A 27,058-nucleotide genomic window follows, 5' to 3' on the forward strand; every position below is an offset into this window, starting at 1 on the left:
TCCTCTGTACAACGCCCACTAGTCGAAAGTAAAAATACGCCCACTTGGGCATTAAGAAAGCTCATTAGCATAAACCAAAATCGCTCCTAACGTTGTGAAAAAAGATCGTTTTTTTAAATAAAAAGCATTACTGTCACCTACATTACAGCGCCCATCTCCTTATATAGGAGACAGGGCACTTATAATGTGGTGACAGAGCCTCTTTAATACAACTGGTACAGTATACTTATTTGAAGCTCGCCAATGATCAAATAGATGTATCTGCAACATTTTACACTTTGATATCATATGTTTTGGCTGTAAGTGCACGCCACCCAGGAAAGCTGCTGGCACCTATATATTTGCTCTACAATTATGTTGTAGGGAAAATGTAGGATTACAAAACATGATTCAAATTATTGCGCCCAGTCCATCAGACCAAGAGAGAGGGTCTTTGTAGTGCTCTGACTTATAGAGGAGGTCCCGTCCTCTTATAGGGCATATTGTCAGGTGTGGTCCTGGTGGGACAAACCCTTTAATGCAACTGTGAAACTGTAGTGAAAATGTTGCCGTTTAACTGCACTATATTTGTAAGACAGTCACATTCTATATAATAAGAACCCGTTGTAAATATTGCACGACGATAAGTTTTGTAACAGTCACTTGATGTTTACTATTAATTACTATTGGTGAGGAAATAAAGGGGAAAAATGTGACTAGTACAATCTGTTTGGACTGGGCATGGCATTGGATATTTAGATTTTTGTGTAGCTCAATAACACAAAACCTTTATAAGAGAGATTTTCCACTTTTAGCTTGAGAGCCACATCCAAGCGTAACAGATAGTTTCTGAGTCACATTATGTCTAATGCAATGATATTGTGCTGATGTCAATTCCAGTTCTTAAGAAATATGGTTTGAGGCCTAATGACAAGTTTTAGAAATGCTGTGATGTCCTCGGTGCCATTAATGCACATAGGGGCATACGTACTTTAGCCCAGAGGAATGTTATGAGACTCCTAGAGAGAGGGGGCCCAGCCTAGATTGGCTAAATCTCTTATTTTAATGGGTGGGTAAATATGTGTAGGGTTTCCTTCTCCATAGGACCTTCTATGTTAGTAAAGAAGGGTTTGGGGAATTAACCCACGGATCGTTGAAAGGAAATGGGGCAAACAAGCACCAAGGTGTTCAGTCTTAAGTGGTTAGGGGTGAGGTGGTCCCATTTTAATCTTTGGTACCGGGCCATGTCACCCCTATTTACGCCCCTGTTGGCGCATAATAGTATCTGCAGCTGTGAACAGCTGGGGAGCCACATGCTGAATACATGAGTGTTAGGCCTCTTACGTTGGGAAATCTCCTCGTGCATACATTAAACATAACCCTAGGCTCCCATTATAGCGATACAGGATGAAAGAGTATTCTTTTGGCCTCCTTCGGGCGGTATATGTCAGGTATACTGTTTGTTTTGCTGCATAGAATAGTGTAGATTAAACATAAATATTTTTGTAACATGGTAGCATGTGGGTGACGAATACTACTTTATATCATTCGTTACAGGCATCTGTTAAACATATGTCATAATAGGCTATGGACGATGGATATGTTAAACGGATGCCTTACAGTGGCATCCATCACCCATAGGCTATCATGGTATCCGTCATGAAAAGGGACATGAGAGTTCATGACGTATCTGTTAAATGGATACCATTATAGTCTACAGGTGATGGATGCCACTGTTACATGACCATAAAAAATAGTGTGGAAAGAGCCCTTCATGTACTTCCTGAGCCCCTCACTCTGTTTTTGGCAGTTAAAGGGAATGTGTCTCTAGAATGTATTTTATTTTTTTCAGTTAAACAATTATTATTTAAGTGATTACACATTGTTTTAATTTTTTTACATTTTTTCACAAGTCAGAAAATATTATAAATTAGATTCTAAATTATAACATTTCCATGTGCTGGGCACTAGAGGGAGCAGTTCCCAAAATTGCAGCATGGTCAATGTGGTAAAGCAACCGCATTGATTTATGCTGCAAATTTGGGGTGGACACACTCTCTCTAGTGTCCTAACACAATCCCCCCTCCCTTCTTCTGGCTAGTGCCAGGAGAAGGAGGGGTTTAAATCTTCAAACCTTCTACACTGTGTGCCGCCATTTTCTGATCGACTGCACAGTGTAAGAGGATTAGATACAGTGCTCAGCAGACAGTATAACATACACGAACATAATACACACATCACATACACGAACATAAATTATCTGCCGCCGCCTCTGCTGGTCTACGCTCCTATTCCTTGCGTCTGAACATATGGCCGAAAGCTGCGGCCAAAAGTCGTCATCTGACTGTCCGGCTGCGGCTTCTGGTCCACATGAAAATGGCGCCGGATTTTGCTCTGCGAACGAGCTTCGTTTTGGTCTGTGTGGGAGCGGCGCATTCGCCGTTCCCACACAGACGGCATACGCTTCTGAGAATGGAACAGCTCCCGTTCGCATTCTCTATGGGGTTGTATGTGCCGTATTCCATCTCAGTATGTGTCGTTAATCGACACATACAGAGATGAAAAAAAAAATGGCAGCCCCCATAGAGAAGTAAAAGTAAGAACAATGTAAAAAGTAGAACACGAGAACACAAATAAATAAAATGTATGTTAATATCATATTAAAAGCAATATGATAAAAAAAAAAATTCATGACACCTTCCCTTTAAGTATATCTCTGTACCAGCAGCTGTTTATTTGTCAGTCTCTTCCATTGAGTGATTATATAACCCCACTAAACCCGCAGAAGCGTTAACAGGCTAGTGTAGGTTGACATGAGATTAAATCCATGTTAGGGCCTGTTCACATAACATTTGGCTTTCCAGTAGAAAATTTCTGTTTGTGTTTTATTTGTTTTTCCTAAAAAACAGATCTGTTAATGCATCCATTGGTTTTCTGTGGAGCTTCTGTCATGGCAAAAAGTGTCAATTTGCATTGTTTCTGTTTTTTTAACTGGACAGACAAACGGAAATGGTCTAATTTTTCTGTCCTGTGTAACAACAAGACGTTTTTGATTTTTCTCCATTTTTTTTACTATAGAAGTCTATGGCAACAGGATGCTACAGGATAGGCATTCTCTTGCACCATCCTGTTTGCCATTCATTTTTTTTGTACTAAACTAATCACCTTTAAAAAAAAACAAAAAAAACCCCCCAAACAAACAGATCTGTTTGGAAACGGATATAAATGGATGCAACCGGATACAAAGAATCCATCAAAGAAAACTTTCCGTTTTTTTTTTTCTTAAAAAGCTTCCTGTTGCTCTTGCAAAAATATTTTGGTTATTTTTCAGAAGGTAAAAAAACGTATGTTTCAATAAGAGGCAAAAACCTGGTGTGAACCTAGCCTTATTCAGATGTTATTAAATAACTAATGTTTATTCAATGTCCGACTCATTGAAGCAGTGCCAGTATTGGTTTATTAGAAATGGCTATGCTTGAAATGATAAATCTTCAGTATTTACAGATGTAGCCATCTTTATCTTGACTCTGATCACTTGCTGCCGCGTGATATCACACAACAAAAGCCATTGAAATGTCATTGAAAAAGTCAAGATAAAGGATCTTTCCACTGTGTATTTAATGCGTTAAAAGTCAAGGTAAAGTCTGCTGCATCTGTACACCCTGTATATTCATGTCATTTACGGAAAACTAGTGGGGACTGTTTGACACTAAGCTGGAATTGCACCTACAACATAATTTTTCTGAATGATCAGAGCTGTAGTTGTTTTATTCCGCCACAGAGGGCCAGAATCGAGCCATATTTCAGTGAAACCATATTTTCTCTTGCTTTTTTTTGTGCAGATGATGGCATTTTCAGAGCAGATGAAGACAGATCAGAAATGTGGGGGGCATCAGAAGTTCAGGAAGATGAAAACACTAAAGTGGAGGTTCCGGTTGATCAGGTAATTTGCCTTACAGCTTTTAAGCCATCAAATGGTAATGAGAAAAAGAAAAATAATACAAATTGTTTGCCCGCTCCACCAACAGCTGAGGCTGGAAAGCTATAAAGGACTCGTTTTAAAGCTCATATTCCAGCAGCTAATTAAAGTGGAAATGCAGACGAGTGCTTTTAATTTGAAACATTCACAGCATTTTCAGGCTATTTTTTTTAAGAGTTATACATTGGTAAATGGTACTATTTTTAAGGGATGATCTGCATAATGTTGGCATTGCCCTAGGTAACCTTTTCTAAATCTACGGCTGCTGTGACTTCAAAGTAGTACTCTAGATTTGGCAAGATTACATTTAAGCTGATCTTTATAGCTGCGGTGGTACATGCTTTATAGCGCTCTTAAATACCTCCCGAATGTATAATTATGTATTCTGCACTAATTGGACCAGTGAGCGCTTTGATGTCACCTTTTTATATATTTTTTTATATTCACCCTCACATCACACGGCACACAGATTCTTAGTCAGAACCTAAATTATATATATATATACTTATATATATATATATATATATATATATATATATAGATATATGTATATCTTTATATATATATAGATATATATATATATATCTATATATATAGATATCTATATATCTATATATATCTATATATAGATATATATCCTATATAATTAAATATATATATATACTGTATATACACAATTTTGGTTGACATGCACTAAACAGTGAATATTTAATTTCATTAAGTGAAGCTCTGATCTTGACCGCTTACATATTATATCAGTCCATTGCAAAGGTCACATATATTACACACTTCAATGATAGACTCAGTTTTTTTTTGTTTTGTTTTTTTACAAATCTCCATGCCTTATATTTACGGGATGTACGTCCTGCATTATGCTGTAAATGTGTGGCACAGTGGTGCCGCAACTCAGAGGCTCTACGCGCTCTATCATTTGCGGGAGTCCGCTTTAACTAACTACTGACATCCCATAGTAATGGCCAAAATCGGAAATAACTCCAATCCTGGCCATTTGACGCCTTTATTAACCCAGTCAATAGCGACGGGTTAATGCTTAAAGGGGTTAAAGGAACACTTCAGTTCCCCCCCCTTAATTGTTATTTGTTGAACCACTAACTTTCTGAAATATTCATCTTTTACTTTCAGAGCACAGCAGCCATGTTTTTCTGTTTTGAATGCTTATTGGCTGTTCTTTGCTTAGTGCTGTGTGAATAAAGGAGAAAAGCTGCAGCTTGACACATCACACAGGAGAGACAGGCAGTATTGCTCCCCCTAGCTAGATGACCACTATATTACACTGAAATATAAGCACAGAGATCGTAGTCACTCAAGCCCTCACATGGACTGTTGCTAAATAATAGTCCCCAGTATATTCTTATAAAAAAAATAATGCAACAGTATTCAGGTACATACGGAAAGGTATGGATTACAATATTGAAAAGGCATGGAATCTTTCTTTAATGTTGTCAATAATATATAAGCATGAACTTCTTTACATTTTGGTGTAACCATGTAAAGTGTAAATGTCTTTAGCCTATACATAAGCATTGTGATAATAATATCCTTGATGTCTCCTGATCATGAGCAGAAGAGGTAAATCAGGTTCCTGACTGGTAATATTGCGGCAGACGAGTTCCAGTATCTCTCGTAATTAACTCATTAACTTGCATTACATCCAGTCATTTTTTTCTGTACAATAAATGCACTGTGAGATGATTTCCAAGTAAGCAAATTAGTAAAGGGTCAGAGAGTTCACGGAGTGGCAGCCGGACATTAAAGGGAATACCAATAATGCATGCAATGTCCAAAATGAAAGCTGTGTTTGAAGCCGGCCATCATCGTTCTCTGACCATAACTAATTATTTCATTTTTCTTTTTATAAATAACTAACTCTAGGGCAAAGACACTCCAGGAATTTCTAAGTAGGAGGTTTGAGCTGAAATTGCTTTCATGTAAAGTAGAACTTTTCGTATTGCGGCAGAAAGTGATCAAATATTGAATTATATATTAGGATGTAGCAATAACACCGTTGCGGGCCCTTGATCCCTGGACTGTCTATAATATAGCTTTTTGATCGGTCTGTATAATGTTACTGTAAATCTTTATAGTATGGCTGGCGCATGTAATCTTACCATTGTCTCTAGACATTGATCTGCATTCCAGCTTTCTGGGGTGTATTTTTTCATTAAATGGAGAAAGTTGTGACACACACTTAGTAGAAAGCCCACATTCCAGGTAGAAAAGGAGTATAAACAACATAGGCTGCAGCTTCTATGGGGCTCATAAGACGATGGGGCTCAGCTTAGTTTGGCCGTACCACTTTCCCTATGAGTTATATAAATCGGTGCAGGGCTCTGCCTTTCCACAATCAATGCAACGTTAACACACAGGGGAGGGGGCAGACGTATGTCATCCTTCTGTGCCAGAAGAGATGGAAGGGGCTCAATAGCGGGATGCTGTGGGGCTAAGCTCCTTATTGAAAAGATAAAGTTGCAGGTAAAGAGTTGCCTTTCAAGATCTGCCATGAATATGTGCATATCTTTTATTAATGGTTATCCAATCTGCGTATTAATTTATTATATTTTGTTTTGTTTGTCCATGATGGCCTGCAAGCGTATTCTTTTATCTCCTCTTATTATACAACCCCCTTGTTGGACCCTTTGCCAATGGTGGTGTAGTGTTTGGCTGGATTCACACGAGCACATTACGTCCGTAAAGGACGGAACGTATTTCGGCCGCAAGTCCCAGACCGAACACACTGCAGGGAGCCGGGCTCCTAGCATCATAGTTATGTACGACGCTAGGAGTCCCTGCCTCGCTGCCTGACAACTGTCCCGTACTGTAATCATGTTTTCAGTACTGCACAGTAGTTCCCCGGAGAGGCAGGGACTCCTAGCATCGTACATAACTATAATGCTAGGAGCCCGACTCCCTGCAGTGTGTTCGGTCCGGGACTTGTGGCCGAAATACGTTCCGTCCTTTACGGACCGAACATGCTCGTGTGAATCCAGCCTAATATGGAAGGAGCCACGAGTCGATATTAAAATCTCCCATTACATGTCTTTTTTGTTCTACACTGAATGGTGTCTTCCCACTATGGCTCTACAATATGTTGCATGTTACTATGGCTATGTTCACACGAGCATTAGGGCCTGTTCCTTCAGGTTTCCATTGCTCTGACGGCCAGAATAACAGTCTGTTGCGCTCTTCTTTCGTGTCAAAAAATGGAAACCTGACAGGCCCATTATAAGGCAATGGGATCTGTTAGAATTTGTTAGGCCCCATGCACACGACCGTGCCCGTAATCATGGTCCATAATTACGGGCAGGGCTGTCCGCAGACGGCCGTGGACAGCCGTCTGCATTTGCGGGCTGTGCTCCCATTCTAAAGTATGGGAGCACAGTCCGTAAAATAAAAAAATAGGACATGTTCTATTTTTTACAGAAGGTTTTTACGGCACGGACAACTTCTCGTAAATATACAGGAAGGTGTCTGTCGGCCATAGAAATGAATAGGTCCGTAATTACGGACTGTAATTGCGGTCCGTAATTAAGGACGAATTCTACGGTCGTGTGCATGAGGCCTTAGGGTATGTGCACACAACCTCTTTTCAGACGTAATGGAGGCGTTTTACGCCTCGAATTACGCCTGAAAAGATGGCTCTAATACGTCGACAAACATCTGCCCATTGCTTGCAATGGGTCTTACGATGTTCTGTGCAGACGAGCTGTCATTTTACGCATCGCTGTCAAAATACGGCGCGTAAAATGACGGCTCGTCAAAAGAAGTGCAGGACACTTCTTGGGACTTTTTGGAGCCATTTTCTCATAGACTCTATTGAAAACAGCTCCAAAAACGGCCGTAAAAAACGCTGCGAAAACGCCGCGAAAAACTTTCAGACGTATTTTGTTAATCGTGTGAACATACCCTTATACAACGGATCATCAGTATTTATCATGCCACCTGTAATAATGGAAGCCTTGATGACAGTGTTATCAGAGCCTGTCTCATTGGTTGTAGTAGTATCAAATGAAAGGGCTGGAAAGATGGATCACCACTAATGGTCTCTATTTTGTTCTATGGTGTCTCTAAGCTTTGTTAGTAGTGGAAGAGAAAGAGAAGGAACCACCGCTTGGTAAATGTACTTGTTGTAGCAATCATTGAGTGCTTTTTCTGTAAAATCTCAAAGCTGTACTTCCTTTCTAATGGGCTGCCACTAGGGGGACATTCAGTTATTTATGGTGCTTGGTCACTTTAACTAGAAAACTGTCATTCACTGAAGTATCATGTAAATAAAACTGTTACCAGATACAAGTTTCCTCTTAGAAAACTTCTCAACTTCATCACTTTTTTTCTCCAAAGAAACCTTTATTTGATGCTGCTTTTCATTATAAATTACAAGCAACACGAAAGGCATGTTGCCATATTATATGAATGTTTTAGAAGCAATGTTTTTTGACCATCTTAGTTCTTTTATATCTGTGCACTTTCTAGGGAAGACAAGAGTCAGAGTTGACGTTTTGATGCCAGAATGAAATACACATATATTGTACTTGAAAGCTTTACTCTACCTTTTGTAGACTTGTTCTGATGCATATGTTAGCTCTTATAGGTTTGCTGAGGGTGAAATAAACACCTGCTGACAACTTTTCTAACTTTATGTTTTGTTAACTTAATAAAGACTACCTGAGATATAAAGCAGTGAACATATTGCCTAAAACTGGACAACTTAATTTTAACCAAAATTGGATGTTTGTGAGATAAGCTCTAGTATAGCAAATTAAAGGGAGTCTTCATGATTCCCCTTACTAAGGCTCATTTGCCTCTGTAGTTTCCTTTGGGAATTTGGGAGCGTGTAATAAACTTGTGTTTATATACAGCAGCCAATCAGAAGAGGCAGAGCTGCAGAGAGAAGGGAGAGAGCAGCAGCCTGAGCCAATGATGGGATAGGAAATAGATAAGACCGATGTCACATGTGGAATACTACCGGTAGCACATTTTTGCTCCCGTATTTGGACATAAATGTTATCCCTATTGAGGGTCTAATGAAAGGAACTAACAACATCATAGGCATCTATGATGTTACGTTTGTTCCGGAATTTGTAGCCATAAAAGGGGGGCAAAAATGCGCCGGTATTATACTCATGTGACATTGACCTAACCATTGCAGCTCAGCTGTAGTCAAAGATCACTGTTCGGCCCTAATAAAGCTGAGCTAAAAAACAGACAAGCAGTAAGCGCCATGGGAAATAAATAGAAGGTTTTCATTGCCTATAGGTGCTAACTGAGGGCCTCTTCACATCAGCATTGGCCTTGCCGTTCGACTTTCCGTTCATCTGTTCCGTCAGAGGAACACATGAACGGAAAGTCAAACGGAAAGTATCGTTTCCGTTTGCAATACCATTTTTTGGGTTTCAGTTTGTTTCAGTTTGCCTCCATTCCGCTAGGGTTCCGTTTTTTTCACGGAAACAATAGCGTAGTGTGCTGCTGTATTGTTTCTGTGAAAAAGATGGAAATCTAGTGTTAGCAATCTGTGGGTATCTCATTTCTGGGTCTCAAAGTTGTGTAAGGGCCTGTTCACATCAGCGTTTACTTGCCGTTGAGGGGTTCCGTCGGAGGTTTCCGTCAGGTAAACCCCTCTACGGAAAGTCAAATGGAAACCTTTGCTTCCGTTTGCATCACAATTTTTATCAATGGTGATGGAAACATTGCTAATGGTTTCCATTTGTCACCATTCCGGCAGGTTTCGTTTTTTTCTACGGAATCAATAGCGCAGTCAACTTGATATCAATGGTGATGCAAACGGAAGCTAAGTTTTCATTTTGACTTTTCGTTGTGGGGTTCACCCAACGGAAACCTCAGACGGAACCCCTCAACAGAAAGCCAACGCTGATGTGAACAGGCCCTTAGAAGTTATTTAACCGGTTCCTGACTGCTGGCTGTGTATTTATAGCCAGTGGTCAGGGTCTTTAGAACCCGCGCCATAGACTATTTACGGCGTGGGTTTTAGCTTGCTGCCCGAGCGATCGGGCAGCTGAATGTCGGGTCTCCGGTAGTCAGTGACTGCCGGGGACCCTGAGGAGAAGATGGAAGCAGCTTTCACTGCTTCTATCTTCTCTCATGTCTTCTACACAACGCTCATGAATGGAGGCAGCAGCAGCGCCGCTGCCTCTATTGGTCCCGGTGATCATGTGACTGGTCACATGAATGCCGGGATGCCGTTAGTGGCAGACTGCTGCTGGGTCTTACTAGACCCAGCACAGCCCTATTAGTGACAATACTCACTATAAGGGGGCTAATTTCCCCTTTGTCTGGTCCCAAAGGATCAAAATAGCCAGGTCCTGAACCGGTTAAAATTACAGTCTTCTCAGAGTAGGTGTGATCAACTATTTTATCACATCTTGGTTTTGAGAACAACTGTGTTTTCTTAGCAAATTTTATGTAAGTTTCTAATATTCTGTAATATTTCTGTAAAATTTGTGCTCAATGGCTTGAATAAGTAAATGTACACTACATTAACCCCTTGTAAAGTCAGTATTGCAAATTGTTCTAAATTACTATACATTGAATTTGAATATGGTCATTTTTTCATATTCAAAGATATACTGTATATAGACTTCATAGCTCAGTCATTTACAGCAATGGTCAACCTGTGACTCTCCAGCTATTCTCCATCTTTAATGAATCTTTTATTGTTTTAGAGAGTGGCTGAAACAGTTGAAGAAGAAGAAAGAGATAATGATGGTCAAGATGGTGATGAGTCTGCGGAAGAGGAAGAAGAGGAACAGGAAGATGGCCTTAATAACGTTCAAGCAGATCACCTCCATGAAGAGGAAACAGGTGAAAATGATGAGCATAGTATGGTAAGTCATGAAGTCGAAGCCAATCATGGGAAGATGCACAATGATTCAGAAGATGTGAATGATAATTATGGAGATGGACTTTGGGAAGAAGATCAGCATTTAAATTCAGTAAACACACATGGTGAAGCCATTGGGCAAATTAACGGTGATATTTATGGGAGAGAAGAAGTTGAAGTCCATGATGGAAACACGAATGACCAAAGTCAGGTAAAGCTAAAAGCTATAGTATAAATAATATCAAACATAGTTTTTTTTTTTTTAACATATTTTATTTTAATATCAACATATATAATATTGAGGGTTATATAGGTGAACTATGTTTGCTTATCAAAGGTGTGACTATCTTAGTTAGTGCAACTTATGGACATTGAATATTGTCATTTATTGATCTCACACTAATTTATATGAGAATTCCATATCTATAACTTGCCTTATATAGCCTAATGACAGGGATATCGTCTTTAACAATCAGGAATATTCCCATCAACAGGCTAGGACACAGGCAATAGTAAACCCAGAGCCTAATTACCAACAAATCATCTGACTGCCTCCTGTATTATTACAGTGTCCCCAATAGCAAGCCAATATGAGGGATCTGCTGTTTATGTAATCTCATTATATAATCACTGTCCAGTTTATTAAGTACACCTAGTCAATACTTTTATGGTTTATTCAGATGACAGGGATTGTTGGTGGTGTGATGGACGTTTTTTTAACTGCTGTCACACGTCCGCATTAAAATGAATGCATGTCTATGGGGCTATTCACACAGCCCGTTTTTTTAACAGACCATGTGAATGGCCTGGCAAAAAATAGGGCATGTCCTTTTTTTGCCCATTTTCCCGGATTCCTCAATCGACTCGGCCGAGAGGAATGGCTGTTTTTCACGGCCGATTTGACGCTCGGTCGTGTGAATATAGCCTAAGGGTCCCCTTTTGCCCATCCTGAATGTTTTAATGTATGGCATTGTAAGTTGAGAGGTTGAGATCGTCTTTGGTCCCTGATTCAGATGATCTGTTATTTTATACACTGCTGCAAGTCTGTTTGCTTGTACAAGTCTAACAACCTTCCTCTCAGCTCCAGCCCCCAATAAATAGTTACCATCACAGGCATTGCGTTCAGTCCCTGTTTTTGTCTTATTCTTCACCCTCTGAAAACTTTAACAGCTGCTGCTCAGGAACAATTCACTAGTGTGTTCACAGAGGTTTAGCTTTTGATCGCACCAACGCTTCACCCACAATCATCCCACATTCATAGTTTGCAGATCTAGTTGGTTACCCATTAAACCTTGCACTGAACAGTCCGGGAATTAATCTGATGTGAGTAGTATCTGCATAATAAACACTTTACAGAAAATATAAAACAATAAACTGGCTACTAAATGTAATAGTGGCTCATCATAGGTCAACCTTCTCTATTACAAATGCACCTACAGAATAATAAGCTTTACACAAGTCAGTGACTTCAGCCATCAGTCTTCATTCATTGTAATAGTAGGTTATATCATAGTGAGTACATGCTGGTTGATATTGTCCTGTTTTTTTGCTGCTACCAACTGTCTCAACTGGAATTCTTCACACTACTTTAAGAAAAAAAAAGAAAAAATCCCAGTGCTATACAGTGGAGATAATGACTCTTAGTCCTACTGTCAGTCACGTCCGCTGTTATACACAGTGGAGATAGTTGGCATCATTCATGGCACTCCCAATATAGTGGGTACAGGATGAGGCACTTGTTAATGTGAGTACCCATCGAAATGCATGCTGTCTGTAGGGGCATAGGGGCGGAATAAGAATGCAGGGAGATGCCTCATGTAGAAATCCCAGTGCATGAAAGGCTGCTTTCAAAGAATTGGGCCGCGACCTATTCTTTTTTGGAGTATAATTTATAAACATTTCTGAGGACTTATAATTGTGTGTTTCTCCCTGTGGACTGTTTGCATACTAAGCAGTCTAGTAGTCCCTAATATTAATCTGTATACACTCAGCTAATAACCAGAGGCATTCACTATAGCCTGGAGAGCTGACCGAGTACATGGAAAATTAAGATGACAGATGCTGGAACGGTAAAATCAGAGAAATGCACAGACAATATGTAACATGTCTACGGGCCAGTAGGTGTCAGAAGTGCAGAAGAAATGTAGATTTTGTTTCTCCATATTTCTTAATGAAATTAACTATTTCATTAAATGATACGAAAGGCTTAGTACACTAGAAGAATGAAAAATAATATGGGCAGAGCTGAAGTACGAAGATAATGATTAAGCTTAATTATAAGTAACACAATGATTTCTAGTTACATAGTTACATAGTTACATAGTTAGTACGGCTGAAAAAAGACACATGTCCATCAAGTTCAACCAAGGGAAGGGAAAATTTCTACACATAGGAGCTAATATTTTTTTGTTCTAGGAAATTATCTAAGCCTTTTTTAAAGCCATCTACTGTCCCTGCTGTGACCAGCTCCTGCGGTAGACTATTCCATAAATTCACCGTTCTTACTGTAAAGAAGCCTTGTCGCCTCTGCAGCTTGAACCTTTTTTTCTCCAGACGGAGGGAGTGCCCCCTTGTTTTTTGAGGGGGTTTTACAAGGAACAGGATTTCACCATATTTTTTGTATGTGCCATTAATATATTTATATAAGTTAATCATGTCCCCCCTTAGTCGTCTTTTTTCAAGGCTAAATAGGTTTAATTCTTTCAATCTTTCCTTATAACTTAAATTCTCCATGCCCCTTATTAGCTTCGTTGCTCTTCTTTGTATTTTTTCCAACTCCAGGGCATCCTTTCTATGAACTGGAGCCCAGAACTGGACTGCATATTCTAGATGAGGCCTCACTAATGCTTTGTAAAGTGGTAATATTACATCCCTGTCCCGCGAGTCCATGCCTCTTTTAATACACGACAATATCCTGCTGGCCTTTGAAGCAGCTGATTGACACTGCATGCTGTTATTGAGTTTATGATTTACAAGTACACCCAGATCCTTCTCAACAAGTGAATCCGCCAGTGTAGCTCCCCCTAGGACATATGATGCATGCAGGTTGTTGGTACCCAGATGCATAACTTTACATTTATCTACATTAAACTTCATCTGCCAAGTGGACGCCCAAACACTTAGTTTGTTTAAATCTGCCTGTAATTCATGAACATCTTCCATAGTCTGAACTATATTACATAGCTTGGTGTCATCTGCAAAAATAGAAATCGTGCTATTAATCCCATCCTCTATATCATTAATAAATAAGTTGAATAATAGTGGTCCCAGCACTGAACCCTGGGGTACACCACTTATAACCGGTGACAATTCAGAGAAGGAATCATTGACCACAACTCTCTGGATACGGTCCTTGAGCCAATTCTCAATCCAATTACAAACTATATTTTCTAAACCTATAGTCCTTAATTTACCCATTAGGCGTCTATGGGGGACAGTGTCAAATGCCTTTGCAAAATGTTGGAATGTGATAAATAGTTTGGTAACGTACAGTATACCTTTACAGTATTCCATATGCGTGTCATAAAAATTCGTCGTATTCGGGAACTTTACCAGGACCAGCATCAGCGTAAGTGACAGCAATAAAATATAACCTTTACTTATATGTCATGAAAATAATTGGGCACATATGGCAAACAACTTTTAAACTATTTGTGGTCACCAAGGGTGACTACTCACGGAGGAGACACAGATCACTACCAAGAGTCCAAGTTATATTCCATACAGCAATATGTCACTGGAACAATCAATATTGCTTCAACCGCAAAGCAATGTGTGCAAATAAATTGAAATGATCTTACCAGTGAAGTTCCTACAACGCGAGCATCAAGTAGGGTGAGGCTCAGATGACTCCTATTGGTAGTCCAAAGACAGGAATGGCTCATTAACTGTCCTTAACCAGGTTATTAGTGGAGAATACAGTCCCTAATACCTATATACCTATTGCCTCGAAAGAGGGCCGACCCCATCTGAAACCTGTCAGCAACTAGCTGTAATGAGTGGAGGAGCCTGACCCTGCAGTGCCACCACAGGAGAAGTGACTCATTACACAGTTCCAATTGAAATCAATGGGTTGTCTGTGTAATTCATGGACACGCTGCATGGATACCTCCAAACTAGAGACACTATTTGCAGCCACTCTTGTCAATGTCTATAAGATTAGGGTCCTAAACAAGGGACCCCCCATATTAGCTCAAAATTCTCTAAAAGGGTATTTCAAAATCTGTTTTCTAAACCAGACAAGATTACTCCATCAACTATTTCAGTGCAACATTACATTAACAGTTTAGCTAGCTATGTGATCGTAATAGAAACATAATGAAGTAACGTGTCAATGGTGGGAAATGTCATAATTTCCTTTTAATGGGGTATATGTTTACAATTATATATTCTATTATATATATATATATATATATATATATATATATATATATATATATATATATATATATATATATATATATATATATATATATATATATATATTGTGAGGGTTTAGCATCAGGAGAGGTTGGTACAGCGGTTTCTTAGTAGCCAGAGACAGGGACACCGTGCATTAAAGTTCATAACAGGGCTTTGCCTGTGTTTTATTCTTGTCAAAGAAACAGCCTCTTGTACAACAAGGCAAAATACAAAATAAATCCTGCTCGTCTGAGCACTAACTAAACAAGATATTACCTAACTATACCAAGTGCCTTCCTACCAGGCACTGGACACAAAGTAACACAGGTCTTTACTCACATAGAATACAGGCTACTCCAGACTGAGTCAGGGCTGAGACTGACACACACTGTGTCTGCACCTTTTTATACACAGGCTGCAGGTGCAGCTAATTGAACAGCAGCCTTGTCCTACAAACAGAGATGGACTAGGGATTGGGGAACCCGCCCTGCTCTTCCCCAATCCATCTCCAGGCCCTTTTTTCGGCTTTTCCTTAAGCCGAGATTGGAAAGCTAGAGCTTTCTATTGCAAAAAATACTCATTACCTGGAGCCTAGGATACATATGACAGGATTCTAGGGGAAATGTACCTTCCCTCAATGACTTTACCTGTCACTGTCTCACATACCCTCTTCCTCTGTTCGAGCCCGTGGGATCGGACACATTTAGCTACAAGGCAGTGTGTCCTAGACAAAGCGTCAGCATTGCCCTGCAGTTTTCCTGCTCTGTGTTTCACAGTATATTTGAAGTTCTGCAAAGTAAGAAACCACCGTGTAACTCTTGAATTTCTCTCTTTAGCTTGACACATCCACGTAAGAGGAGAGTGGTCTGTAACCAACCTAAACCGACGACCCAATAAATAATATCTCAGGGACTCAAGTGCCCACTTAATGGCCAAGCACTCACGTTCAACTATGCTATAGTTTTTCTCAGCCGGGGTAAGCTTTCTGCTCAAATAGGTCACAGGATGTTCCTCACCACCCACCTCTTGTGACAGAACTGCTCCGAGCCCCACATCAGAAGCATCAGTTTGGACAACAAACTCCTTTTTTAAGTCAGGAGTGACTAAGACTGGTTGGTTACACAGGGCCAGTTTCAACTCTTGAAAGGCGCTTTCAGCCTTCGTGTCCCACTTGACCATGACAGACTTACTTCCCTTGGTAAGATCTGTCAGGGGCGCTGCTGTGCTGGCAAAGTTTGGAATGAACCTGCGGTAATACCCTACAATTCCTAGGAAAGCTCTGACCTGCTTTTTGGTTGAGGGCTGGGGCAAGTTTTGGATAGCCTCAACTTTGTTGACCTGTGGCTTTATCACCCCTCTCCCAATTATGTACCCCAGATACCGTGCTTCCTCCAAGCCTAAGGAACATTTCTTTGGGTTTGCTGTTAACCCCGCGGCTCTGAGGGAGTTTAGTTCTGCTTGTACTTTTGGTAAGTGGCTTTCCCAGTCATCACTAAAGATTATAATGTCGTCCAGATATGCCGAAGCATACCGACGATGGGGTTTGAGGACTATGTCCATTAACCTTTGAAAGGTCGCTGGAGCCCCATGTAGCCCAAATGGTAAACAAATATATTGAAACAGACCATCCGGGGTGATGAACGCAGTTTTCTCTTTGGCGCCCTCCATGAGGGGTACTTGCCAATAGCCTTTGGTTATATCAAGTGTTGAAAAATACCTTGAATGGCCCAGTCTCTCTATTAACTCGTCAACTCTTGGCACTGGGTATGCATCAAACTTTGACATCTCATTTAACTTGCGGAAGTCGTTACAGAAACGTAATGACCCATCTGGTTTCGGAATCAATACAATGGGACTGGACCACTCACTTTTTGACTCTTCAATAATCCCAAGGTCTAGCATTTTCTTGACCTCCTCAGATATGGCTTGTCTGCGAGCTTCAGGGACTCTGTAGGGTTTCAAGTGGACCCGAACCTGAGGCTCGGTCACAATGTCATGTTTTATTATACTAGTCTGTCCTGGCAGTTCTGAAAACACGTCTGTGTTTCTCTGCACAAACTCTTTTGTCTCCTGTTTCTGTGGCTTTGCGAGGGATTCTGACACATACACATCTGGGTTACTATAGGGGGTACTTACTGCCACGAGGGTCTCTCTTTCTTTCCATGGCTTAATTAAGTTTACATGGTATAACTGCACTGTCTTCCTTTTACCTGGTTGGTAAACTTTATAATTTACATCCCCCACCTTTTCAATTATCTCATACGGCCCTTGCCATCTAGCAATAAATTTGCTTTCTACGGTTGGCACTAAGACCAACACTCGATCACCAGAGTTAAAATTTCTAAGTTTAGCAGTTCGGTTATACACCCTGCTCTGAGCATCCTGAGCTTGCTCCAAGTGTTCCTTAACTATTGGCATGACCGCAGCAATTCGGTCTTGCATCAACGTGACATGCTCAATTACACTCCTATAAGGTGTGGACTCTTGCTCCCAGGTTTCCTTGGCTATGTCCAGGAGACCACGGGGTTGTCTGCCGTATACAAGTTCAAAAGGAGAAAACCCTGTGGATGATTGAGGAACTTCACGTACAGCGAACATCAAATAGGGCAGAAGACAGTCCTAATCCTTCCCATCCTTACTAACCACCTTCCTCAACATGCCTTTTAATGTCTTATTGAATCTTTTGACAAGACCATCAGTTTGATGGTGATATATAGAGGTACACAGGTGTTTAATTTTCAGCAGTTTACATAATTCCTTGGTGATTTTGGACATAAAGGGAGTTCCCTGATCGGTAAGGATTTCCTTAGGTAAACCAGTACGGGAAAACATGTAAAACAACTCTCTTGCAATGGCTTTTGAAGAGGAATTTCGCAAAGGGACTACCTCAGGGTAGCGTGTGGCATAGTCCAACACCACTAGGATATATTGATGTCCTCTAGAGGATTTGACTAAAGGGCCGACCAGATCCATGGCAATTCTTTCAAAAGGGATCCCAATGATAGGCAAAGGCACTAGCGAACTCCTAAAATGTGGCATAGGAGCCGTTATCTGACACTCCGGGCAGGACTCGCAATACCTCTGAACTTCCGTATATACCCCCAGCCAGAAGAATCGTTGTAAGATACGCTCTCTGGTCTTTTCGCAACCTAGATGTCCACCCAGCACGTGTTTATGAGCCAGGTCCAACACCGTTCTACGATACGGTTGGGGTATCACCAGCTGTTCGACAACCTCCCCACGTACGTTATCTATCCGATACAGCAAATCCTGGTTAACCGCCATGTGTGGAAACACCTTATCAGCCACTGGATATTGAGGCACTCCATTTAATACCTTAGTATTTTCCCTGGCTTTTACCAATGTGGGATCGCTAAGTTGAGCTGTCCCAAAATTGTTACGTGATACATTTAACTCCTGCTCATCTGTTTCACCAGCAAAAACAGCCAGAGGAAATTTATCAGGCTCAGTGGTCACCCCTACTGCTGGCACCTCAGCATCCTCGTTAAATGGTTCTGGGCTAATCACAGCGCACACATTAATACCATCATTAACATATACAGTGGAGGTTACATCTTTCTTCCTTCACAAGTCCCAGAACACTGGGAAGTCTCTTCCCAGGATCACACTGTGCATCAGGGACTTGACCACACCCACTTCATGACAAGCGGTTCCACAGGAAGTCTCTAGAGTGACCAAAGCGGTGGGGTATTCTTTAGTGTCCCCATGAATGCACAGGACCCCTATACTATGTCCTCTGAATGTTCCAGCGTCTATCAGGCTGGCATGCACCAGGGTAACCAGACTCCCAGAATCCAGCAAGGCACTCACAGTACACCCTTCCACTTTTACGACACACATTTATTGTTCAGTCTCGTAAACCGTCTTAGCAGAACAAACAGGACGTGCAAACAAGGATATTCGCCTTGCTGCATCACACTCCATTGGCTCAGTAGTCAGGGGACAATTGGCAGCAATATGCCCAGGTCCATAACACCGCCAGCACTGTATGCGGCCCCGGTCCCCAACTTGAGACCCTGGTCTGGCCTTCAGTGTCTCTCTGGGATTTCTTCCCTCCATCTGCTCCCCTTCTGAGCCACCTCCCTTAAAGACATTTCTCACCCCTCTAGTAAATGGAACAGTCTTACCGGGTGCTCCGCACTATTTGCTGTTCCTGGGGTTAGAACATCCAGGCGGTACTTCTTGGAGTAGATCCTGAGTAGCTCTGTACCTTTCAATCAGGTTCACCAGCTGTTCCGCATCTGTAGGATCTCCTTGACCGACCCAACGCTGAACCTTCGGTGGTAAGGAGCGGATGTATTTGTCGAGCACCACTCTCTCCACGATCTGCGCAGGGGTTGATTCCTCCGGCTGTAGCCATTTCCTTGCAAGATGGACAAGATCATACATTTGTGATCGGGCAGGTAGGTGTTCCACAAAAGTCCAGTTGTGCACCCGTCGAGCACGCACATTCATATTAACACCCAGACGGGCAAGGATCTCACCCTTCAGCTTGGAGTAATCCCTGGCATCCTGCTCATTGAGATCAAAGTACGCCTTTTGCGGCTCTCCGGTTAGGAAAGGTGCCACCACTGCTGCCCACTGATCTGAAGATAACTTCTCTCGTTCTGCCACTCGCTCAAACACCATGAGATAGGCCTCAACGTCGTCGGTGGGTGTCATCTTCTGCAGAGATGTCTGTACCGCTGCACGAGTGGATTGGCGCAAACCATGAGGCCCCGCTGACCTCTCCACTGAGGCCTGAATTTGGTCTTGCAAATGGCGATTAATTTGCTGCTGTTCTTTTAAGGCCAGTCTGTGGGCTTCACCCAGCAGAATATTGGTTTCAGCCTGTGCACGCATGGCTTCCTCATGCACCACTCGCTGAGTCGTGCTGGCTTCTTGCAGAGTTGTGCTTATCTTCCCCTGGTTGATATTAGCCTGAATCAGCTGTTTAAGTATTTCATCCATTTTAACAGTCTCCTTTTCTAGCCCTGTTGCCGCCTTCACCCAAGACATACACTTCCAAGCACTCTCGGGGGAAAAAAAATTGCGTTGTTGCCCCTAGCAACGATTTTCCGCTTGGAGCAGCAAAAGTCCTTTTAAATAGGTGTATGTCTCTTTAAGACCGTGCCCGCATCGGCCACCATATGTGAGGGTTTAGCATCAGGAGAGGTTGGTACAGCGGTTTCTTAGTAGCCAGAGACAGGGACACCGTGCATTAAAGTTCATAACAGGGGTTTGCCTGTGTTTTATTCTTGTCAAAGAAACATCCTCTTGTACAACAAGGCAAAATACAAAATAAATCCTGCTCGTCTGAGCACTAACTAAACAAGATATTACCTAACTATACCAAGTGCCTTCCTACCAGGCACTGGACACAAAGTAACACAGGTCTTTACTCACATAGAATACAGGCTACTCCAGAATGAGTCAGGGCTGAGACTGACACACACTGTGTCTGCACCTTTTTATACACAGGCTGCAGGTGCAGCTAATTGAGCAGCAGCCTTGTCCTACAAACAGAGATGGACTAGGGATTGTGGAACCCGCCCTGCTCTTCCCCAATCCAACTCCAGGCCCTTTTTCCGGCTTTTCCTTAAGCTGAGATTGGAAAGCTAGAGCTTTCTATTGCAAGAACTACTCATTCCCTGGAGCCTAGGATACATATGACAGGATTCTAGGGGAAATGTACCTTCCCTCAATGACTTTACCTGTCACTGTCTCACAATATATATATATATATATATATATATATATATATATATATATACATATATATATATATACATATATATATATAGTACATTATATAATAACTAATTCAATTATAATTCATTTATCCATTAATTTGAGTTTAGCTTTAAGACCTTTTTTGGATATACAGCATCACTTTTATATGTTATATAATATATACAATAGTATAACTGTGCAGCTCAGATTTTCCCAACCACAGGGACATACTGTACGCACGGTTTAGGTGACTATCAGCACGCTTTGGGTGTTTAGTTTAATATGTTCTGTAATTTGATTTAGTCATTGAAGGGTTGCATGGATTATTTAAATTATGGTTTAATCTGTTGGGTGCGGAAGTCATACTTATAGCAAAACGTAAATGAGAGTACAATAATGGGGATAAATCTAAGTCAATTAAAGTGGATTAGGCATCATGAATTTACAATTTTATACAGAATATTAAATTAAAAAACAAATATTTGCAATGCAGCCCTTATCTTTCGGGTGTGTTTTTTCCCCCAATTTTTGTGTTTGGTTGTGGGTGGATTAAGCTGGCATTATAGTGGTCTAAAATACAATTGTTCATAACAGTAATTCAGAAGGGTTGGATTTTAAAGCACATTCAGAGGTTGATATGTAGCCATACTTTCTGCATTGTAGTCAGGAGATAGCTCCATGTTTAATTTAAAACTATTTTTATCTAGAGAATTTTTTTGACTTCTCATGTGGTAAGGAAGGAACTTTTTGTGCCCCTTTCTGTCCCTGCTTCCCCACGGAACTGCTGTTCTGTACTGAACAAAATGATACAATATGGAACAGCAGGGACTCCTAGTATATAGCCACACTGCCCTGTAGATAGCGCCACCCCCTTTCGGATCGCACCCCTCCCTTAAAGATCGCACCACTACCCCTTCCTAGCAGATTGCACCCCACCCTCCCTTGTAAATCGCACCCCCCTTGTAGATCGCACCCCCACCCTCCATTGTAGATCACCCCCCCATCCTTCTTGTAGATAGCACTACTGTAGCTCCCACTAGGAGCTGAATCGCTGGTCAGAGCGTGGGCAACCTCTGGCCGGGGATTCAGCTTCTAGTGGAAACCACAGTGGTGCTATCTACAAGAAAGGGGTGGTGGTGCTGCAATTTACTTTTTGGGGTGGGGGTGTGATCTGCATGTGGGGGTGCAGACTGCAAGGTAGGGGGGTGCTACGATCTGCAAGGCGTGTAGTGGGGGTGGTGCTGCGCTCTACAAGAGGGTTGGGGGTGTGAATTACGTGCGGGGGTGCTATAGGCAAGGGGGTGCTATCTGCAAGGGTGTGTGGCACTATATGGTGGGTGTGACACTATGTCACTATATGTGGGTACTATGTCACTGTGGCACTCTGGGGGCACTGTGGCACTATGTACAAGGGCACTGTGGTGTTTTCATGGGTTTGGGACAAAAAAACCTAGACAAAGGAAATCCATTTGGAGACACACTGGTGCAAAATGGACATGAAAAACTGACAATTGATCAGTTTTTAATAGCCATTTTTTATCACTGTCGTGTGACTGTAGCCTAAATGACTACGATGCCAGGAGTCCCATTCACATGTGCTGTGGTCGGGCTGGCTGACACACGGACCGTTTTTCACCGTCCAATCACTTTCCTGTGGATTTAGCCTTAATGTAATTTATTTCAAACCGGCTGAGGTGGTGACGGCCAAAGGGGGATGTTAGTGCACGCAGCGCATCATTGATTATAGAGTCTGTTAACCAGTTCCCTGCTGGGGAACACAGACGTTATAATCAATTAGATGGACATTTCTTCAATTGTATTTCTGATAAAAAAAAGTATTTGCAGAGGTTAAAAGTTGTGAAGTTACGTACAATGATTATAGTAATATATGTTAGAAAATTATTTATTAAATTATCTCTTGGTATTACTGTTAAATAAATGGGAAAAAAAAAAGAAAATAGAGTTTCAAATCGAAAACCGCCCATAGCATTGAAAAAAATCTGTATTGAAAATCGCCCAGCCCTAATTTCATATGCAACTTAGTTGTTTCTATAGATGTATCCATTGAGACTAGTTGATGGTGTGTGGTCATTTAAATACAAAGGTTCACCATCTTCTATATTGTTTTACTGTAGGCTGAATATTCACTCCCAAGACCAACATCATCAAGACTTCTGGAGAAGGTCTCCACCCCTAGTGAAAGCGAGAAGAAGGATTTTGTTGCTGTAGTTTAAGTTGGAGAAGATGACACCTGTTCTACAATGCTACCTTGATACTTGAATCTGCATGTTTTATTGTATCATTACAAAGCTGGCGGATTATATGTATGTAGAATTGTATATACCTCTACACACCTTCATATTAAACGTATCAGAATATGCTCTGTTTCTAAGGCAGGTTATTTTTTTTTATCAAGAAAGTTGTTGAATCTATTTATTAGGGGACTTTTTATACCGCCAGATATTTTGTAATCATAATTTGAATGTTTCTTATGTGAAGCCATATTACTTTACCAGTAACATTGCACTATTCCCAGTCTCTTCCTATATACTTATTGCTTCTTCTATTACATTTGGTGAACAAGTCAATGCAAAATGTTCAGTAAGAAATGGCAACCAATCTTTCGTTTTCTAAATTTGTCTTACAGTAGGGCGTAATCCCATTAGTTGCCATGTGTCATATCTTGTTTTCTTAGCTACTTATCCTCCAGATAGACATATATTCCAATATGTTTAATAGGATTTTACATAACATAATTATAATGCATTGTAGTCAGTATTTGGTTTTGTATCAGACACTGAACATGCAGCAACACAAGCTTCTTGTTATATTCATCCTTTACAGTCAGGCTCATTAGACAACATCTTCCATCACTATTGTTATTGTACATTACACAACACCATGTGGCTGCCATTGACAGTAATTTACATTGTGCATGTAAAGATTTTATGGGCTCTGTTTAATAGCCGGTGATGTCTGCTACCGAGAGCAGGCACAAGGGAATATCGACAACAGTTTAGAAATAATGACCTATGTCCCATTCTGCATGTTTACTGTGATCACCAGCTTGAAATGCACTAACATTTACTCAGTGTGTCCTTGTAAAGTGTAAAATGTCATTAAATGTCACTAAATAGAAATCCCACCACACACAGAGCCAGCGCTAAGCAAGGCAAATGCTGGGCAGAACTTAGGGTATTGGATCTCAACAAAAAGCACGTCATTATTATGCAAGTTTACTGAATATTAAATACCGTAGCGCTTTGATGAAATGGATATAATGCACATGGACAGATTATCCTGAAACCTCAATGTGAATACAAAGAAACAATTTGTATCCATCTGGGCAGATATAATCTGACCCATTTTGTTAATGGCTGAGAGCTCAAGTGATATAAATAGTTTTTAGGCATGCACAATTTGCGGATTATCCCTGTAGATGCTGGGGGCGGGCGGGCGTGCAAGTGTGTTGTTCAGAAAAATGACTGATATAGTAAAAACTGAATCTGCATGGTATAAGATTATACTGCATTACTTATTTATTTCTTATACTCACATTATTACATATATCATATAGAATGTTATTTTTACAAACAAGAGATTTTAAAGCTGCAAACTGATATATGCAAAAATATTACATGAAAGGCTATATATTGTGTCACAAATAAACTGCTATCTACATTAAATCTGTCGTGATTTGCATTATTGGAGTCCACCAAATCTTGAGATAAACAGGTAAAAGGTGTATATCATCTTTACTAAGTTAGGTGCCTGTGTTTTCAGCCTTAAAAGCGATAAATGTACACGTTGTTATTACAGTTTTCTTTCTATGACTGCCAAAAAATCTATCTTCAACACAGGGTTTCTGGACAACTGAGCTAAAAATCACGGACAGACCTACATTTTTACAGGCACATTACAATATCAATAGTTAGTGATAAAAAGCATAAGTAACACTTTTTTTTATAGTGGTCACACAAGTCCAAAGATGTGTCATGAATGAAAAAAGTTTTGTTTTTCACAATATGTAGTTTATGTAGTTGTTATATCTTGTACTCAGACATTGATTCTTATTTCTCACCCGTTTTTTTTATTCAATTCTGTTTTTATTACTTTTTAGAAAAACAAATAGTCATGACAAAAACAGAAGACATCAAATTTAAGACATAGTCAGACCACACAGGACCGCTGAACTATTAAATGATAACTCAGTATCTGCAACAATCAAAATTCTGTTAATACTGATATCATAAAGTATACAAAAACTAAAAAAAATAAGAAATAATAGATAAAGAAACAAATCCAAGTTTAAAGAGGCTCTGTCACCAGATTTTGCAACCGCTATCTCCTATTGCAGCAGATCGGCGCTGCAATGTAGATAAGAGTAACGTGTTTTTTTTAAAAAAACGAGCATTTTTGGCCAAGTTATGACCATTTTTATATTTATGTAAATGAGGCTTTCTAAAGTACAACTGGGCGTGTTTAAAGTTAAAGTACAACTGGGCGTGTATTATGTGCGTACATCTGGGCGTTTTTACTTCTTTTACTAGCTGGGCGTTGTGAATAGAAGTATCATCCACTTCTCTTCACAACGCCCAGCTTCTGGCAGTGCAGACACAGCCGTGTTCTCGAGAGATCACGCTGTGACGTCACTCACTTCCTGCCCGAGGTCCTGCATCGTGTCGGACGAGCGAGGACACATCGGCACCAGAGGCTACATTTGATTCTGCAGCAGCATTGGCGTTTGCAGGTAAGTCGATGTAGCTACTTACCTGCAAACGCTGATGTTGCTGCAGAATCAACTGTAGCCTCTGGTGCCGATGTGTCCTCGCTCGTCCGACACGATGCAGGACCTGGGGCAGGAAGTGAGTGATGTCACAGCGTGATCTCTCGAGAACACGCTGTGTGTCTGCACTGCCAGAAGCTGGGCGTTGTGAAGAGAAGTGGATGATACTTCTATTCACAACGCCCAGCTAGTAAAAGAAGTAAAAACGCCCAGATGTACATACACAATACACGCCCAGTTGTAACACACATAATACACGCCCAGATGTAACACACATAATACACGCCCAGATGTAACACACATAATACACGCCCAGATGTACTTTAACTTTAAACACGCCCAGTTGTACTTTAGAAAGCCTCATTTACATAAATATAAAAATGGTCATAACTTGGCCAAAAATGCTTGTTTTTTTAAAAAAAAACACGTTACTCTTATCTACATTGCAGCGCCGATCTGCTGCAATAGGAGATAGGGGTTGCAAAATCTGGTGACAGAGCCTCTTTAAGCACTCAGATTTGTCTAGACACACATAGTACATTTAACAAATAGGAGTTGAGACTGGGCCATTGGAAGGTAAACCGAAATTCAATAAGTATCACTTTACTATAATGGATGATACACAAATAAAGTAGGAAGTAAAAACATAGCACTTGAAGAAAAATAAACAATGTTTAAAGGGATTTGGGCAGAGTGATGCAGTTTGAGTCTAGATTATGGAGAAGGGTCTTGAGAACATGACAGGAGTTCCAAACAGTGAGGTAGGGGGGGCTAAGTGGTCTCAAGGTATTTATTTTTATATGTAATCCATCTGTCCCAAGTACTGAGATATATTTCTCTATTCCCTAATTCCCATCCTGTAAGTTTTTCGAAGCAATTTAACTGGTGTACCTCTCTCCAATGATGTATTGAAGGGGGTTCTGTGTCCCTCCAATGCAGGGAGATGAGTAGTTTAGCTGCTTGTATCAACCATGTTACTAAACAGTGTCTGGACGGTTTGAATTCCTGAGATGGTACTCACAGCAGGACCTAGTCAGGATTAAGAGATAAATCTATACCGCAAATCTTGGCAATCTCCTTTTTGATTGTGTCCCAAAACGGTTTTATTCGCAGGCAATTCTTCCAAATATGTGCTAGTGTGGCGGTTCAGCTGGACATCTCCAGCAGAGGTTGGAATCACAAAGCCCAATCTTATGTAAAAATACAGGCATCCTGTACCAACGAGTGAGCAGTTTAAACAAACTTTCTTAAATTTTGACACACTGGGAAAAACCGTGGGAGCTAGACAGGATGGACTTAACCTCTAAGGGCATGACCACACGTG

The 27,058-nt window shown here is 40.8% G+C and overlaps 1 protein-coding gene across 2 annotated transcripts in view; it reads left to right on the plus strand.

Annotated features, from left to right (window-relative positions):
* Window positions 1–23,329, plus strand: part of DCDC2 (doublecortin domain containing 2) — a 159,395-nt gene extending 136,066 nt beyond the window's left edge. For both annotated transcript variants that reach the window (XM_075826574.1, XM_075826575.1), the window contains 3 exons: window positions 3,822–3,922; window positions 10,657–11,025; window positions 23,084–23,329. In XM_075826574.1, the coding sequence (XP_075682689.1) occupies window positions 3,822–3,922; window positions 10,657–11,025; window positions 23,084–23,182 (569 nt within the window). In that variant the 3' untranslated portion in view covers window positions 23,183–23,329. The remainder of the gene's footprint in view (window positions 1–3,821; window positions 3,923–10,656; window positions 11,026–23,083) is intronic.
* Window positions 23,330–27,058: the final 3,729 nt, after the last annotated feature.

This window comes from Rhinoderma darwinii, chromosome 5 (assembly GCF_050947455.1).
Source record: "Rhinoderma darwinii isolate aRhiDar2 chromosome 5, aRhiDar2.hap1, whole genome shotgun sequence".
NCBI lineage: Eukaryota > Metazoa > Chordata > Amphibia > Anura > Rhinodermatidae > Rhinoderma > Rhinoderma darwinii.